Below are 19,554 nucleotides of genomic sequence, written 5' to 3'. Positions count from 1 at the left end.
AGTGAAGTCACTTCATTTAAATTTGCTTTTGTTTTTTTGTCAGCATTAGCTAGCATGGGGTTACTAGATTTGTGTTGGGTTTACTGGGGTGAAGGAAAGTTTCTGGTAGGATTTGGGCTTTTATTGGCTTTTCCAAAGCTACATTATCTCCAAGATTAGGAGGAGTAGGCCACATACACTACTTTTGCTTCAGAACATAATAAATGATGATTTGGGGAGAGCTGTGCTGGTGGAATGTGCTGATGAGGCCGTTTTGGTTTGGAACTCAAAAGCAGCTTATGTTATGCTTTTCCTTTTAAATTGTGTGTTGATTTTGTATACACAGTGATTCAGATTCTTCTCTAAATCCCAGTGTTATCTAACAAATGGGAAAAAATAATTGATCAGGCTACAGAGTTTTCTAGCTGCTTGATAACAGTTACTATTTAAAAGTGAAGTTTGGTACACGCAGTCCTCCTGTAATACTTTGTTTTCTTGCAGAACCCCACATTAAGGACAGCTGGTGATACAGTACTCAACTCTGCATCCAAAGTTGTGTTTCTGTCCAAAATCTATAGTGAAAACACACGTTTTTGGCAGAACTGAGTGTATACCAAATTTTCCCCTTCTTGACGCAAATATTTAATCACAAGTTATGAATTATGCCCTGGCTTTTATGATTTGATCATTTTAGAAAGGCACAATTTTGCATATGTAAATAGTATATCAAGGCTAAATTCAAAGTATAAATTGGCATATCATTGCTAAAGAAAAATGAGATGAAATCCCAGGCATCAGGGAAATGCCTATGTTCAAGAGGAGAAACTTAAAACTGAGGTTTAGATGGGGGAAAATGTTTGGACTTTGAAGGGAGGGAATCCCATAGAGCTCAAGCAGCATGGCCTTAGTGGAGAGAGAATGGGCCTGGAAATCAGAGGATCTGGGTTCCTGCTGCTGCCTGCTGTGTGATCTTGGGCAAATCACTTAACTTCTCTGTACCTCTTTGCCATCTGTAAAATGGGGATTAAATCCTACTCCCTCCTACTTAACTGTGAGCCTCATATGGGACACGGATCGAGTCCGACCTAATTATCTTGTATATATCCCAGCGCTTAGAACAGTGGTTAGCACATAGTAAGCACTTAATAAATACCGTAATTATAATCTAAAATCTGATTTCTTGTTGTAGTAGATACAGTTTCTGAAGGAAAAATGCATCCCCTGGCAGACATATGGGGTTATCAGGAAAGCCCTGCTTAAAAGTCATAAAAGCTGTAATCATTTTGTCACACAGGTGTGTTTTTAGGCCATCTTTACTTATTCTATTTCTAAAGAGATCGTCTTTTTCAAATTGTTTTACATTTGCTGATCTTTCTAAACACCAATGGAAAGATCATCTACAAAAACATATCTTGAACTAAAGCTCCTATTGTAGACTCCCTTATTTCATTCACAACAAAATCAAAGTGCAAGGATTCCGTAATTATAACACTGAGATGAAATGAGGCTGGAGGAAGGTAAATCTCACACATTTTACATCTGGAAAGAATTATATGTAGGAAGAACGTCTTTATTAAACATCCTGTGCTAACTTTAAGTCACAATGTGCACAACTCCATGTCAGTATTCCAATCAATAGTTTCTTCACCTCTTGGAAGAAAATACTCAGACTCAGTGAAAATATATCTAAATTAAGCAGGAAGGTAAATGCATTCAAAGAATACCTAGTGAACCTTTTGGAATCAAAATGTTTTTGTTTTTTGGATTTTGGGGTTTTTTTTCCAATTTGGTCCATATTTTGAAAATGCTCAATTCCAAAGCACTCTGACCCAGAATTGACAAATTGCCATAATAAATGCATTTCTACACATATTTAACAGACTGAGAAGCAGCACAGGCCTGGAAGTCAGAGAGCCTGGGTTCTAATCCCAGCTCCGCCAGTTATCTGCTTGTGTGACCTTCTCTGTGCCTCACTTACCTCATCTGTAAAATGGAGAATAAATCCTCCCCCTTCCGACTAAGACTGAGAGCCCCATGTGGGACAGGGACTGTGTTCAACTTGATTAACGTGTATCTACAGGGCTTGTATAGTATGGTGCTACAGTATAGAACTTGGCATGTAGTAAGTGCTTACCAAATACTATAATTAATATTATTACTATCTTACCACAGCACTTGGTACAAGAGAAGCAGCAAGGCTAAGAGAAGCAGCATGGCTCAGTGGAAAGAGCACGGGCTTGGGAGTCAGAGGTCATGGGTTCGAATCCCGGCTCCACCACTTGTCAGCTGTGTGACCTTGGGCAAGCCACTTAACTTCTCTGTGCCTCAGTAACCTCATCTGTAAAATGGGGATTAAGACTGTGAGCCCCACGTGGGACAACCTGCTCACCTTGCATCCCCCCACCCCGTGCTTAGAACAGTGCTTCGTATGCAGTAAGCGCTTAACAAATACCATCATTATTATTATTATTATAGTGCTTGGCACATAGTAAGCAGGAAACAACTACTACCATAAAAAATACAGCTTTGAATGGGAAGCAGCATAGTCTAGTGGACAGAGCATGGGCCTGGGAGTCAGAAAGACCTGGGTTCTAATACCGGCTCTGCCACTTGTCTGCTGTGTGACCTTGGACAAGTCACTTAATTTCTCTATGACTCAATTACCTCATCTGTAAAATGGGGATTAAGACTGTGAGCCCTATGTGAGACAGGGACCGTGTCAGTCTGATTACCTTGTACCTACTCCAGCACTTAGAATAGTTTCGGCACATAGCAGGCACTTAACAAATACCACTAAAAAAAAAAAAAAAAAAAGAAATTCCAAATATTGAATGAAAATCCACTATTAGGTAAGGCAATGGACTGGATTCAGAGCAGCATTCTACAAAAGGAAAGTATCAAATTATCCAAAGTAATATCCAATAGTTGACAAATTCCAATTGTTGAGACACCCAAAATCAATTTATCAACCAACAGCCTCAATTATTAAACTATCTCCAGGGGGTTCCCTGTGGTCATTCATTCCCCTTTTTCCCATTAGGGAATTTGCTCATCTTCCAGCTTTCCCACTTCCCTAGCCTTCAACCTCCGCCCTTCCCCCCTCCCCTTTTCCCATGATTTAGTGGCAGTCCTTATTGCACATTAAATCTGATACTCATCTCCCATTACCATCCACAACCTAAGATTCCAGGGTGTCTCAGGGGGTTAAGGAAAAGATGGCAAACCTAGGAGCTGAGAGAGTTCTAAATCTGGGAAAGGGAAGCTCTTCCTCAAGCTTTCCTCATAACCCAGAAGCAGTGTGGCTCAGTGGGAAGAGCATAGGCTTGGGAGTCAGAGGTCATGGGTTTAAATCCCAGCTCCACCAATTGTCAGCTGTGTGACTTTCGGCAAGTCACTTAACTTCTCTGTGCCTCAGTTACCTCATCTGTAAAATGGGGATTAAGACTGTGAGCCCCACGGGAGACAAACTGATCACCTTGTATCCTCCCCAGGGCTTAGAACAGTGCTTTGCACATAGTAAGTGCTTAACAAATGAAAAAAAAAACAAAAAAAACCCCAGTAGAGGTGACATAACTCAGGGCTCAGAAAGCGATGAAAAATGCAGAGTGGTGAGTTCAAATCCCAACTGAACCACTAACTCAGGTGGAAGAGGATGAGAGAACAAATGTGAACAGTCTGGGAGGAGAATCTTCATGGGAGGTTGTGGGGGGGAAGGGAAGAATAAACAGTTGGGTGAAATAAGTGGAGTAGACAGTTGGAGAAATTCAAGGCCAGGGGAGGAAATGATTGGTGAAGGGCCAGGGCATCAATGATTAACCCTGAAAGAGTTGATGATGACTGAATATTAGTTCATTAACTTGTTGATGATGGACCTCCAGGCATTTAGTGTTTGATTATATTTTTTATACACTGATGACAGTAGGTCAATTGGGGCAATGTGATCAAATACTGGCTTCCCTAAATTTATTTTAACTGAACACATTCTGATCACTGACAGTAAATAGTACTTTAAAACTGGATGAAACAAAGTAGTAATACATATTTTTCTTACTGCGTAATAGGTAAACAAACTAGGACACTTTTGAGCTTAAAATCTGTTTAAGTAAATTCCATTTTATGCTGCATTCATTCAATCACAATGGGGTCATGGGGAATGAAACATTTAGGGTCAATATCAATGATTTCTTGCACTCTCATCAGTTTTCAATATTTGGGCTTATTTTCTAATAGATATTTTAATACTAAAATGGAATCCTTGTATCAGGGCAGAGGCAGGAATTTGAGGGTTAATATCACTAGTTAGAAATGCCAAGGGATTTTGTATTTTTCTATTTCCGAAACCACAGGAATTTTTTTCTTCAAGAAAATGAATTGGTTGTCAGCAGATCCAATGCTTAATTATATACTTTACAACAGGAAAAGCAAGCCTACTGTTTACATTTTATAATAGGATCATTTCTTCTTTTCGTACCATATCCTGATTGATTTTGATTTATTTGCAGGGTGGGCCCAACTCTGTCCAGGATAGGTTTCCGCTTCCCCTTTTATTGGGCTCCTCATTGGGCTTTTAAGCAGTGAGAGAAACAGCTGGCTAGTCTTGTAACCAGTCAGTCAAGGGAGAATTTGCCAAGTTTGCAGTGTTAAGAACAGCTGAGCATGTAGCTTCCTGCATACCCAATACAACTAACACTTTTAGTCAACCAAATAGGAAGACTTAAGCTAGTGAACATGTCACTCAGTTCACTCTGTCTCTACCCAGAGCTTTAGGGAATTTGTGAGATCTTTTCAGCTACCTGGGCTGGTCTAGTGTAATTAACGGAAGAATAAATCTAAAATGGTCACCCAAATTCATTCATTCAATCATATTTATTGAGTGCTTACTGTGTGCAGAGCACTGTACTAAGTGCTTGGGAAGTACAAGTCGGCAACATATAGAGATGGTCCCTACCCAACAACGGGCTCACAGTCTAGAAGCAGCATGGCTCAGTGGAAAGAGCCTGAGCTTGGAGTCAGAGGTCATGGGTTCTAATCCCGCCACTTGTCAGCTGTGTGACTTTGGGCAAGTAACTTAACTATTCCATGCCTCAGTTACCTCATCTGTAAAATGGGGATTAAGACTGTGAGCCCCACGTGGGACAATCTGATCTCCTTGTTTCCCCCTCAGTGCTTAGAACAATGCTTTGCACATAGTAAGCGCTTAACAAATACCGTCATTATTATTATTATCATCATTATTATTATTAAGAGGGAGATAGACAATAAAACAAAACAAGTAAACAGGTGTCAAAACCATCAGAATAAATAGAATTATAGCCATATGCACATCATTAATAAAATAGAGTAGTAAATATGTAGAAGTAAAATAAAGTAATAAATATGTACAAATATATAGAAGTGCTGTGGGGAGGGGAAGGGGGTAACTCAAGGCGGGGGTGCGATGGGGAGGGGAGGAGGAGAGGAAAAAGGGGGCTCAGTCTGGGAAGGTGTCCTGGAGGAGGTGAGCTCTCAATAGGGCTTTGAAGGAAGGAAAAGAGCTAGTTTGATGGATGTGTGGAGGGAGGGCATTCCAGGCCAGGGGAAGGACGTGGGCCAGAGGTCGACAGTGGGACAGGCAAGAATGAGGCACGGTGAGGAAACAACAATATTTGTGGTGTTTTATCTAAATTTAGCCAGGAGGCATATGACACTATTGCAGGAATAATCATTCAGTAGTAACATACAGCAACATTTAAGTTTGTGAATGATCCCAATCAGTAATCAAATCAATGCCAACCAAGTTTCCAGGTTGCTTTTGATTTGTAGCAAAATTGCAGTTTATGCTGCCCTCACTAAAACAAACAAATGTGTTAAATACTGAAGTACAAAATAATCAGATTAGACAGTTCCTGTCCATATGGGGCTCAAAATAAAAATGGAAATAGGCCTCTTATTCCCATTTTACAGATGAGGAAACTGAGGGACAGATAAATTAGGTGACCCAAGATCACACAGCCGGCCAGTGGTAAAAATGGAATTAGAACACGGGTTTTCTGGGTCCCAATCCCATGCTGTTTTCACTAGGCCACAGCGAAATCTTGGTTAGTTTCAAGAACTCCATGTAACAGCAGTTCCTGACCAAAATAACAACTACATAACCACTACTTCTGAGGAGCTGTAGAAGCCCTGAGACAGGGGATTGGCATAAGGGAGCTTAGAAGAGGAGAGGCAGTGAGGCTGGGTAGAAGGGGTTCTTCCCTGCTGTTGCCTCTTTCCCCCTCCCAGCCTCTTTCATAGAGAAGCAGCATGGCTCAGTGGAAAGAGCGTGGGCTTTGGAGTCAGAGGTCGTGGGTTCAAACCCTGGTTCTGCCAATTGTCAGCTGTGTGGCTTTGGGCAAGTCACTTAACTTCTCTGTGCCTCAGTTACCTCATCTGTAAAATGGGGATTAAGACTGTGAGCCTCCCGTGGGACAACCTGATCACCTTGTAACCTTCCCAGTGCTTAGAAAAGTGCTTTGCACATAGTAATTGCTTAATAAAATGCCATTATTATTATTATTACCTGAGACTCTTACACTGGTATTCAATTATACCTATTACATATTTCAAGGAATCTCACTTTCCTACTTCGTTTTATAAAGAAATGTCTTTATTTCTGGTCTTTTCCTTAACTTGTTGAAGATCTCTGTTTCAAAGGGTAGCTCTTTAAAAACAGCTTCCTGCCAATAATCTTTCCCTTTCCTCTTTGCATATCCTTCTCCCTTTGTTTTTTTTAAAGCCACTTAATTATAATAAAGTAAGCAAGTGCTATGAGGATTAATCATCTATAAACATTTCCATCATAAACACAATTTTATTGAAGGCTAGTACTTGACCATACTCTTGGCTACCAATTAAGAATTGTAGTTTGTTATACAGTGCACGTTTCATACATGTTAATGTATGTTAATGTATGAAACGACCCTTCTCGCATAAATCAGTTTTGATCATCCTTGTGAATTTAGACATCCTTTTATTTATATAAAGTGGCTACAGGAAAGGTAACTGCAGCACCAAAATAGAGTCTTGAAACACCCATCTGCACTGAATAATCGAAAATAGAATTATCTGAAAAATTTTTGAGGAGAAATAAAAGGAAGTGGGGAGTTTAATATATGAGTTAATTTTAAAATTGAACATCCTACACATTAGAAAACTGGGTAAAGCAGAGGAATATGGAATTGGTGTACCTTGCCCACAGTTTTTTGGATGAAAAAAAATCTAATTATGATCTTCATCAACAACCAGTGTTATTTACCAATTAGTTCTGTGTGAGATGTTGTGCTAGGCACTACCGGTAATTCTTAATTGAGGAAAGACTTGAAAATAAAAGTAGAAAGAAATTAGTATTATTTGTTACTAATTAACTAAAGTTAGATGTTTACTAAGGGGATATTTGTAAATTGCTCAGTAGTGAATCTCAATTGGGGTGCTTTAATCCATATTTGCTAAACAACTAATTTTTAACTACTACACACACACACACACACATGTTTGTCATTGCCAACTTGTACTTCCCAAGCGCTTAGTACAGTGCTCTGCACACAGAAAGCGCTCAATAAATACGATTGAATGAATTAATTCTCAAAGATGCTGTTGACTGTGAAATTCACCTCTGGGTGTATATGACTGAAAAGGCTAATACTGGATTCACAATCCAGAACATGTTCCGCACATACAAATTAACTGCCCAGTCATCGACCACTGGTCCTGATCTTTCACAAACTACATTTAAAAAAAAGAGAACTCCCAAATAATCTAATCCTCTCTCTAAAATCTAAACCAAAGTGGAAACACAATTTTGTCAGTGCTTGAAATATAATTCTATAACCCTCCTTAAAATCTTTTGGAACATTCATAACTCAAATCTATTTTATTCACAGTGCATACGTTTCAAAATTTTACAGTAAGGTTGTAAAGACATATTATTACATGATACTACTCCAAGATTGAGATCTCTTTGGAAGGTGCCCCATTATTTACTGCCATGATTTCTGATAAGAAGAAATAATGTCCACATAGTCTGTGATCTAGGAATATCTGAATTTCAGCCCAGGACTGCCATTCTCAATCGGACTGTGGCCCAGGGCAAGTCAACTGCCTTTTCTGTCTCAGTTTCACAACAATAAAATGGAGGTAGTATTTACTTTCATAACTCAAAGAAAGATTGTGAGGATTGATTGCTGTCTGTAAAGTACTTTGAAGATTAAGAACACTATGTATGATTACAAGATCTGTTTTATGCTGAATTTGGATGTTTTTCTAATACTCATGAAAGCAAGAGACTGATTGAAGTGATATGTGTTACATAATCAATCAATCAATATTTATTGAGTGCTTACTGTGTGCAGAGCACTGTACTAAGCGCTTGGGAAGTACAAGTTGGCAACTTGTAGAGACAGTCCCTACCCAACAGTGGGCTCACAGTCTAGAAGGGGGAGACAGAGAACAAAACCAAACATACTAACAAAATGAAATAAATAGAATAGATATGTACAAGTAAAATAAATAAATAAATAGAGTAATAAATATGTACAAACATATATACATATATACAGGTGCTGTGGGGAAGGGAAGGAGGTAAGATGGGGGGGATAGAGAGGGGGACGAGGGGGAAAGGAAGGAAGGGGCTCAGTCTGGGAAGGCCTCCTGGAGGAGGTGAGCTCTCAGTAGGGCCTTGAAGGAAGGAAGAGAGCTAGCTTGGCAGATGGGCAGAGGGAGGGCATTCCAGGCCTGGGGGATGACGTGGGCCGGGGGTCGATGGCGGGACAGGCGAGAACGAGGCATGGTGAGGAGATTAGCGACAGAGGAGCGGACGGTGCGGGATGGGCTGTAGAAGGAGAGAAGGGAGGTGAGGTAGGAGGGGGTGAGGTGATGGAGAGCCTTGAAGCCCAGGGTGAGGAGTTTCTGCCTGATAAACATAAGGCTCCAGTGTCAGGTTTTGATAACACAGCTGTCCTTGGCCTGCTATTATGTGCCTTGTTTCACTTATGTAATGCTCACTGTTGTGAATGGGAGGTTCACAAGGAAGGATTACATGACTGGGTCCAGAGATGAGTTAATATAAAGGAAATTTGGCCAATGCTGATGTCAAAAATTATCCCTATCTCTGTGATAAGTTAACTTTTGTGAACAGAGTAAGTACCCAAAAGAAAGATCTGTTACAAGGTCTTAATAGCTCAAGTCATCACCATTGCTATCATCACAATCAACAGGAATTACAATAAGACAAGTTCCCTATCCTCAAGAAGGTTACGGTCAAAGAGGCAGGCTGATAATAATAATTGAGGTATTCAATAAGTGCTTACCATGTTCATTCATTCAATTGTATTTACTGAGGGCTTACTGTGTGCAGAACACTGTACTAAGCACTTGGAAGAGTACAAAATAACAATAAACAAGCACAGTCCCTGCCCACAATGAGCTATATGCCAAGCACTATATGAAGCAATGGGGTAGATACACGATAATCAAGTCAGACACAGCACCTATTCCACATGAGGCTGACAGTCTTGAGTGGGGGAAAAATACGGATGGGGTGGGGGGGATCGGGAGAGAACAGGTATTAATCCCCATTTTACAGATGAGGAAACTGAGAAGATGGTGAGATGGTGAGGAGAGGAGCTTGTTATACACAAGCAACATTACTGAATTGGATTCCACAACTTTCTGAACTGGATTCCCTTTTGAAGGACAGGCAATGTTCTTACTAGTTCATCTCTGGAGTTAATTAAAAGTTCTGCATTAGTTTTTAGAAAACTCAAATGACAAACACTCACTTTCCGAGGTTTCACCTTGTCTTGTATATCGTATTGTCCAATTCCCTTATAGCTGATTCCAAGCCACCAAGGAATCCCTTGTTTATCCTACATAATGGAAGAGCATGAGAACTAGGACATAACAAAGAGTTAAGCCCTTCAGAGATTAAACACTATTTATTTCATCCTCCAACAAGTACAAGCAAGTTAGAAATTAAACTGTCTGTAAATACACCAACGTGTAAAGACCAAAGGTATTTTTTAATGTATTTCCACTGTTTTTCTGAATGGAATTCACAACCCAAATGGTGTTAAATATCATTAGCATGGAAAAAAAGGCCACATTATTGTTTTGGTTCTACAGATGAAGAAATGCAATAAAGCTTTGGTGATTCAACTGAGAAATGAACGAAGGACTGGGTTAATTATACACTTTAAAAAGTTGGCTGCTTGGTATCTCAGTGAGTTGTCCTAAAGCCCAGAATCACAGAGTACTATGCAGAATGAGAAAAGTACCTCCAATTTGAAGAACAAAATTTCCCTCTCAATAACTCATGAGAGTAAAATTAGAGTATAAGACGAGGTCCCTGTGTTTAAATATGCATAATAAAACCCTGTAGATAGAAAGGAGTAATTGCATTTTTCTATACAGATTTCTCTTGTAATTCAATCTACCCCTTGAATCTATTCAAGTCAGAGGGTGCATTCACAGGGAAAAGGAAAAATGAAAGCTCCCCAACATAGACCCACAATAATTATAAAGGAAAACTCTTTTTTAGTAGTGTTCTGGCTTAAAAATAAATTTTGCCCCTTTGAGACTTTACATCATTTGTGAAAGGGAGAATGAAGTGGGCAGTAAAATTAATTTGCAAAGCACCCCTTTATAGGAAATTATATTTTCTTCATTACATTCGGCAAACCTTGATTAATACTGCATAGACCTCTGAAAGCTATTAACTATTCAAGAGAGGGACCTTTTAAATTAGGTTGATAAAGATTTTTTCCTGGAACACTTTGAACAAACATCCCTTATTTGATATCATTTGAAATCTGTTTAGAAAAAAAATGAAATTGTTTTGGAGTATTTGTTGAAAACAAAGATCTAGGTCACTGTGAAGAATTGTTGGGCTGTTAATCAACTCTAACAAAAAAAGTACAGCCACTTGTAATAAGATAATGGTTAACCTTACATTTTTCATGAAAATGTACCTTTACTCTGTAGTAATGGACTCCATATGTAGGTAGAGCTTCTACTACTTTCATGTACCTGTAGAAAGAGTACAGATTGGGTCAGTTTTTCCTGCAGAAAATAATGAGCATTTTTGGCTTACAAATTTAACCCTGCAGTATGAACTTTTTACCTATGCACTCAGCGAGCCTTAACAGGGGGATAGGAAGTTAAAGGGCCATTAATTACTTGAACCAATGCCTGTACATGAGAATGCACATTTCCTTGAGTACAATAATCTACTTTCACAGATGCATTAGTTGCCATGACTAACGTTTTCTTAATAAAGTGAAATTTTCCACTCATTAATGTGTTTTGCCTTATCAAAAGGTCAGGAAGTGAGAACAAAACTCCATTTTCCAAAGGTCTTTAGAAATAGCATTTTCAAAATATCAGGGAAAGTACTGATTAAAATTCCTTAATGACCATGCCTTGGAAAACTAGAACACTATATGCCTAGAACGCAAGAATTCAAAGGTTAACCCATTTAACCAGCCTATTTCACAAGGATAAAGTTCAATGGAATCTCTTAAAAAAGTGAATGTTTAGTTTGAACGTCAACTACATGCTGCTTCAGCTGGGCTTTGGCTAACTGAGAAACTGTCCTTACGAGGGCCTGAAGAAAGTGAGAGGGCAGGTTGTGTACCAGAGCTCTAAGCAACTCAGGTTGGCCTGGAACTCTGCTCTGTAAAAGGATAAGGTCCTGGAATGGTCATTTTAGTATGAAAATTGTTTTGCCACCACTCCTGTCCCCAACTCCTGTTGTTTCTTGGTCAGCAGCAACTGCAGCCCTGCCTCTCCCATTTTTACTCCACCCCAAGGGCTTGGGCTGTGTGCCCAGTATGCCCTTGGAACCAAGCTGGCACCTCTGTTCCTTGCCCTCTGCTGGCAGGACATGACCTCCAACCCAGCCCAGGGAATCTATAAGGGTCATTTGGGCCCCTCCCCTGGTGGCAGACTAACCCTGTGCCTGCATCCCCACCCCTTGCAACACCCGCTCACTGCTGCTACACTTGCGTATCACAATCATAACGACGATACCATGGTCCCAAATTTCTCATTCCTTCTGTGAGTGTGACACAACACAGAGCAAGAGAAGCTACAGATACAGCATTGCAGGTTTCCTGGGGAAAGGGGTCCTTTGTGAGGATCAGCAATTTCTTATATCTTTTTCCTGAAGGATAAAAACAGAATTGCTGTTTTCAACTCTGCCCCCATCAGAGACTGTCTATGGGGTAACAGCATCTCGTGAACAACTGAGGTTAGCAAGACAAAAAGACAAAAAAAAAATGTCTTCAATAACTTGGAGAAAGTCATCAGCAATATAGCTTTTAATGCAAGTTTTACTCCAACCATGGGTTTGGAACTATATTCAGAGAACTGAAGGGATTCTTGATGTAAACAGGTAAATCCAAAGCTCATCAATGACCTTCCCTAAACTGGGGTAATATAATAATTAATCCAGATTCACCAATGGAGAAACAGAAATCCCGACCTAAATAGCTTAAATAAAGATATAAAATTTGAGATTACAAACTCCCTGTTCCTTCCCTGAATAAACAGGTCACACTCCAGGCACATTATATTAGCTGTGTTCTGTAAAAGAATGAGATTAATTTGGAAAAAGGCATGGTAAACCTATATACTGTCTCTGGGATTAGCTGCAGAATACAACAGCTCAGTGTTTTAATGTTCTAACATTCTCTTCTAAATTGGACCATCTTTTATGAGAATCAAAGTAAAAAACTTGTTCTGTGTGAACAGCAGCTATAGCATACTTTCTGTAATTGAAACTTTGTTCGAACAGGCCATTTTCAACCCTAAAATTAACAAACCGATGGCAGTGATACAAGTCTTAACATCAGGCTATCAATCAATCTAGCCTATACTTGATGAATTTAAATTCAAGCTATAAATATATTATGGCTCTTGCCAAAAAATGTGACAACTTGTAAGTGGGTAACTGGCACCCAGAACAATTTTACATTAGAAATGATTTCAAATGATATCCAAATACGCAAATGGGAAATAACTCACTGAACAATCGCTTGGCCTCGCGTCAGACCTTTGATTTTCAAATAATGTTCGATGACTCGGCCCTCGCTGCAAAACAATGGGAAAAAAAATCACCTGAGATGCACAGAAAGTCTTATATGGCACATCACTATGAGGGAAAGTTGTATAAAACCAACGTAACACAGCCATGTATTCCATTTCCTCATGGCTTTCTAGTCAGTAAACATAAGGTTTCTTTGGGCAAATGCTGTTTAAAGAACATGTCTTTAAAATTTAGCTACCCAGAAACCTAACCAATTTTAAACAGTAGGCAATGTTTTTTGTTGTTGTTTTGGGCTCTTTTTTGACTCCATATCTAATACATAAGAACAAGCAAGCTGAGGGAACTCTTAAATTTTTCCATTCTCCACTTAATTTTACCTGGACATTACATTGTAAGTATTGTTGTTAACTCCCTTGCTACCCTTTCCCTTCGCTGCTCTCGTACCACTAACCCACAGTCCTGGATCACTGCCACTGTCCGCCTCCTTCGCTCCTATGCTCGAGTTGCTGAACGCTGCTGCCAAAAGTCTAAACACCATGCCAACCTCGTTCACTTCAAGTTTATCCCGTCCTGCCTTAACTCTGCCCTCTCCTCTGCCAGACAAAACTATTTCTCCTCCCTTATTGACACCCATGCCCATCATCCCCGTCAGCTCTTCTATACGTTTAACTCCCTTCTGAGGACCCCTGTTTCTCCCCCTCCTTCTTCCCTCACCCCCAACGATCTGGCCTCCTACTTCATTAATAAAATTGAATCCATCAGGTCTGAGCTCCCCAAGTCACTCCCCCCACCACCACCTTTCTCCAACCCCCCAGCTCTCAACCCTCTCCGCTACTCTCCCATCTTTCCCAGCAGTATCCTCAGATGAGATCTCCTCCCTCCTCTCAAGTGCTACTCTGGCCACCTGTGCTTCTGACCCCATTCCCTCTCATCTTATGAAATCTCTCGCTCCGTCCCTCCTCCCCTCCTTAACTCCATCTTCAAGGGCTCACTCTCCACTGGTTCCTTCCCCTCGGCCTTCAAACATGCCCATGTCTCTCCCAACCTAAAAAAACCCCCTCTCTTGACCCCACCTTACCTTCTAGTTATTGCCCTATCTCCCTCCTACCATTCTTTTCCAAACTCCTTGAACGAGTCATCTATATGCGATGCCTCGAATTCCTCAATGCCAACTCTCTCCTTGACCCCCTCCAATCTGGCTTCCATCCCCTACATTCCACAGAAACTACCCTCTCAAAGGTCACCAATGACCTCCTGCTTGCCAAATCCAAAGGCTCCTACTCTATCCTAATCCTCTTCGACTTCTCAGCTGCCTTCGACACTGTGGACCACCCCCTTCTCCTCAACACACTATCCAACCTTGGCTTCACAGACTCTGCCCTCTCCTGGTTCTCCTCCTACCTCTCCGGCCATTCATTCTCAGTCTCTTTTGCGGGCTTCTCCTCCCTCTCCCATCCCCTTACTGTAGGGGTTTCTCAAGTGTCAGTTCTTGGTCCCCTTCTGTTCTCGATCTACACTCACTCCCTTGGTGAACTCATTCTCTCCCACGGCTTCAAATGTCATCTCCACACTGATGACACCCAAATCTACATCTCTGCCCCTGCTCTCTCTCCCTCCCTCCAGGCTCGTATCTCCTCCTGCCTTCAGGACATCTCCATCTGGATGTCTGCCCGCCATCTAAAACTCAATATGTCCAAGACTGAACTCCTTATCTTCCCTCCCAAACCCTACCCTCTCCCTGACTTTTCCATCACTGTTGACAGCACTACCATCCTTCCCGTCTCACAAGCCCGCAACCTTGGTGTCATCCTCGACTCCGCTCTCTCGTTCACCCCGCACATCCATCCGTCACCAAAACCTGCCGGTCTCACCTCTGCAACACCGCCAAGATCCGCCCTTTCCTCTCCATCCAAACCGCTACCCTGCTCGTTCAATCTCTCATCCTATCCCGACTGGATTACTGCATCCTCCTCCTCTCTGATCTCCCATCCTCCTGTCTCTCCCCACTTCAATCTATACTTCATGCTGCTGCCCGGATTGTCTTTGTCAGAAATGCTCTGGGCATGTTACTCCCCTCCTCAAAAATCTCCAGTGCCTATCTACACATCAGGCAAAAACTCCTCACTCTTGGCTTCAAGGCTCTCCATTACTGAGCCTCCTTTCTTTCCTTCTACAGCCCAGCCCACACCCTCCACTCCTCTGCCGCTAACCTCCTCACTGTGCCTCATTCTCGCCTGTCCCGCTATCGACCCCCGGTCCATGTCCTCGCCCTGGCCTGGAATGCCCTCTCTCCGCACATCCGCCAAGCTAGCTCTCTTCCTCCCTTCAAAGCCCTACTGAGAGTCCACCTCCTCCAGGAGGCCTTCCCAGACTGAGCTCCCTCCTTCCTCTCCCCCTCCTCCCCATCCCCCCGCCTTACCTCCTTCCCCTCCCCACATCACCTGTATATATGTTTGTACATATTTATTACTCTATTTATTTTACTTGTACATATTTATTCTATTTATTTTACTTTGTTAATATGTTTTGTTGTCTGTCTCCCCCTTTTAGACTGTGAGCTCGCTGTTGGGTAGGGACCGTCTCTATATGTTGCCAACTTGTACTTCCCAAGTGCTTAGTACAGTGCTCTGCACACAGTAAGCGCTCAATAAATACGATTGAATGAATGAATGAATGAACTCTCCTATTATAAAGTGAGGCAGCCTGACCTAGTGGAAAGAGCATGGGACTAAAAGTCAAGAGATATGGGTTCTGGTCTGGACCCCACCACTTGCCTACTGTGTGATTTGGGGCAAATCACCTAACTTCTCTGTGCCTCAGTTTCCTCAACTGCAAAATGAGGATAAAATACCAGCTTGGGAACCCCATGTGGGAGAGGGACTATGTTGGATCTGATTATCTTGTATTTACTCCAGTGCTAGGCACATAGTAAGTTCTTAATAAATACCAATAAAAAAAGACATTCAAGCTTTCTAAAGGGGAAAAAGTATGTACTGATATTCTTCCCAAGAAATTATAACTGGGCAGTAAAGAAAAATTCCAAGTGAAGAACACAGTGTTGATGTGAATTAAGATTTGGGGACATGCATAATGGCAGGGCATGTTGGAATAGAATACTGGTACTTCTGTTGAGGAGGGAAGTGAAAAATACACAGTAGCTCCTTAAAAACAGTCAATAGAATGACAGCAAAAACACCCAGACTTTTTTTTTTTTAAAAGAAAAAAATGGAAGGGAGGAAGTTCTAACACTATCAAACAAAAGTTCCCTCCTCCCCAGCTCTGACTTTGGGGGCCCAGCATTATTGGGAAATCTCAACTACACGCCCACTGGTCTCGGTCAGGCTCAGACACCAAAGGCAAACATTCCAAAGTTTTTATAGGGGAAAAAAAACACCTGATGAATCATAATACTAGAAAAATCATTTTAACTCTCATTCCCAGCTTTTGACAGTGATTCTTTCTAATCTCTGTCTTCACAACCCACTTTTGGGCAGAGTGTTTTTTGGGGTTTTTTGTTAGAGTTAATTCTCTTGAGTAGAGTAGAACATGCACAAACAGAGTAGTTTTTGCTTTTACTAAACAAGAATGGCTGTTAATGGTGCTATGGAACAGGGAAAAGCAAGAAAATTGGATCCATGAAACACAACAAAACAATTTGTATTAAGGAAATTGCTTATCAAGTTAAACTTACATTGAAGTACTTTGATTGTATTATTTTTCCTTATCACATATTACCTTAAGTAGAAATTTTGCATGGACTGAGAATTGATACTGCAGTCTTCCAAAGCTCTGATAGAAACAATGTGCCTAAATGGTCTGCAGAATCATACAAATGCATCCTAAAATATAATTCATCCCTTGCTAATATGCTCCTCATTACCAAGTCTTCCCACAGAGTACATTTGTTTTCTGGTCTTTGTTATTTACCCATGTATAGTGACAGAAGTACTAGAGCTATCCTTTGTATTAGAAGATGAGGTCTTTAATGGTGAGATTGAATCCATGGGTGTGTCACAAAGAGACCACTTTTTTTTTTGTTGTTTTGTTTTTATGGCATTTGTTAAGTGCTTACTATATGCCACTGTACTAAGCACTGGGGTAGATACAAGCTAATCAGACTGGACACAGTCCATGTCCCAAATGGGGCTCACACTCTTCATCCCCATTTTATATATGAGGTAACTAAGGCAGAGAGAAGAGAAGTGATTTGACTAAGGTAACACAGTAGACAAGTAGCAGAGCCGGAATTAGAACCCAGGTCCTTCTTACTCCTAGCCCGTGCTCTATCCACTAGGCAACACTGCTTCTCACGTCTTGCCCAGTTGCACAACTGTGTCTAAGGAAATATGGAAAGGTAACTTTTCTGATTCCTTTCTATTTGGGATGAGCATTGCTCAGACACCAAGGGTACTACCAGATGCCAATACCAGCAATCAGACTTAAGTTGCTTGTTTCATAGAACTTTAGTTTAATGTATAAGAGGAGAAATGTGTATTCTATCAACCACAGGACATGCCCTTGTCACATTTTTGCAATAGTTTTTTTTTCACTGTGCTTCCATATTCTTTGGCCTGGTACCCCTGTGCCCAGTGGCACACTTAGAACTGTGCTTCCAGTGCTTAGAACAGTGCTTGGTACATAGTAAGTGCTTAACAAATGCCATCATCATCATCACAAGCTATGAGATGGCTGGTTTATGTAAGCCTCATTTTATAGTGAAGGCTGTCTAGGTAACCACCTGTAGTCAAAAAAAAATCAGACAGAGAGCTCCTTTTTTTGGAGTACTGAGGTTAGTGTCCTTATGCCAATTTTAGGCTTTTTTTTCTTCCCTTGGGAAAACAAAACACACCACATGACCATTGAAATAGGTAGGGCCATTTAAATTAAGTGTCCTAAATGGGGTGCATTTTAAATAATAATAATAATGATGGCATCTGTTAAGCACTTTCTATGTGCCAAAAACTGTTCTAAGCGCTGGGGTAATCAGGTTGTCCCACGTGGGGCTCACAGTCTTAATCCCCATTTTACAGATGAGGTAACTGAAGCACAGAGAAGTTAAATGACTTGCCCAAAGTAACATAGCTGATAAGTGGCGGAGCCTGGATTAGAACCCACGACCCCCCTGAAGCACACTGTTTATTTCATGGTTATACTGCTTACCAATAAGCTAGAGATGGGTGTTCCTGAAGAGTTTTGGTTGGAAATGCTGGTAGTGTCTTTAGGTCCTTCCTGGCATTGTCATCACTGGAAAAAAAAAAAACACAGTTATCAGAGTCACAGAATGAAATGACTGCAATAGTTCTAGAGGTCTTTTCACATAGAATTGCCTGGATCTGGATTCTAATCCTGACTCTGCCACTTGTCTACTGTGTGACCTTGGGCAAGTCACTTCACTTCTCTGTACCTCAGTTACCTCATCTGTAAAATGGGGATTAAGACTGTGAGTCCCATGTGGGACATGGACTGTTTTCAACCTGATGATTTTATTTCTACCCCAGCACTTAGAACAGTGCCTGGAGCATAGTAAACTTTTAACAAATATAGTATGAAAAAAAAACCCAAACATACAAAATAGTGTCACCCACACCACTACAAAACAAGCTGGGAGCTGTAACAGTGTGACAACTACTGATATAGATTAGAAAAAAAAACAAAATGAAGGCTGCTAAATGAGAAGCATCATGGCCTGGGAGTCAGAGGACCTGGGTTCTAATCCCGGCTCTGCCACTTGCCGGCTCTGTGACCTTGGGTAAATCACTTCTTTATTCTTCTCTGGACCTCAGTTTCCTCATCTGCAAAATAGCGATTCAACATCTGTTCTCCCTTTTGCTTAGACTTTGAACCCCATGTGGGACAGGGATGGGGTTCAACCTGATTATTTTGTATCTATCCCAAAGCTCAGACATGTAGTAAGTAGTTTAATACCCCAATTACTATTATTATTATTATTATTATTATTACTACTACTATAGAAAGATAAAACTTGCTATAGCACTGGGAAAATGGGCTCACCACACTGAACTTGCATCTTCTACAGTTACTCGTCTTGCTTGGTTAACATTGGTTCCATTAAAATTTCCCTTAAAGACTCACTTTACCTTGAGAGCCCAAGGAAGCCCAAGTATCTGCTTGATAAATACTTTAGTAATATTGTGCTTCCTGTCACACCAGAATATTTTTTGAGCACTTACTGGGTGAAAAGCACTGTTCTAAGTGCTTAAAAGAGAACGGCGGGGTAAAGTTGAGGAAATAAGTCTCCAGGCAGAGAAAGAAGTACGTCTACATCTTTGAATGAGGAAAATATTTGGGTTTGGATCAATCAGTGGTATTTGTTGAGCATTTACTGTGCGCAGAGTACTGTACTATGTGTTTGGGAGGGTATAATACAACAAACAGAGTAGATAGATACAATCCTTGCCTACAAGGAGCTTACAGACTGGAAGATGTGATGTGATTTGCACTCAACAGTATTTATCAAAACTGGAGTGATTTGTGACCTATCTTTAAGAGTTAAA

The 19,554-nt window shown here is 40.8% G+C and overlaps 1 protein-coding gene across 1 annotated transcript in view; it reads right to left on the bottom strand.

The window, feature by feature from the left end:
* FRMD4B (FERM domain containing 4B) overlaps positions 1-19,554 on the bottom strand; it is a 171,209-nt gene that overhangs the window by 24,269 nt on the left and 127,386 nt on the right. The window contains exons 8-11 of the mRNA XM_038771649.1: positions 18,200-18,283; positions 13,018-13,083; positions 10,962-11,019; positions 9,774-9,860 (exon numbers count right to left, since the gene is read on the bottom strand). Coding sequence (XP_038627577.1) covers positions 9,774-9,860; positions 10,962-11,019; positions 13,018-13,083; positions 18,200-18,283 — 295 coding nt within the window. The remainder of the gene's footprint in view (positions 1-9,773; positions 9,861-10,961; positions 11,020-13,017; positions 13,084-18,199; positions 18,284-19,554) is intronic.

Source organism: Tachyglossus aculeatus, chromosome X1, assembly GCF_015852505.1.
Source record: "Tachyglossus aculeatus isolate mTacAcu1 chromosome X1, mTacAcu1.pri, whole genome shotgun sequence".
NCBI classification, from domain to species: domain Eukaryota; kingdom Metazoa; phylum Chordata; class Mammalia; order Monotremata; family Tachyglossidae; genus Tachyglossus; species Tachyglossus aculeatus.
This window is presented reverse-complemented; position numbering and strand designations above follow the sequence as displayed.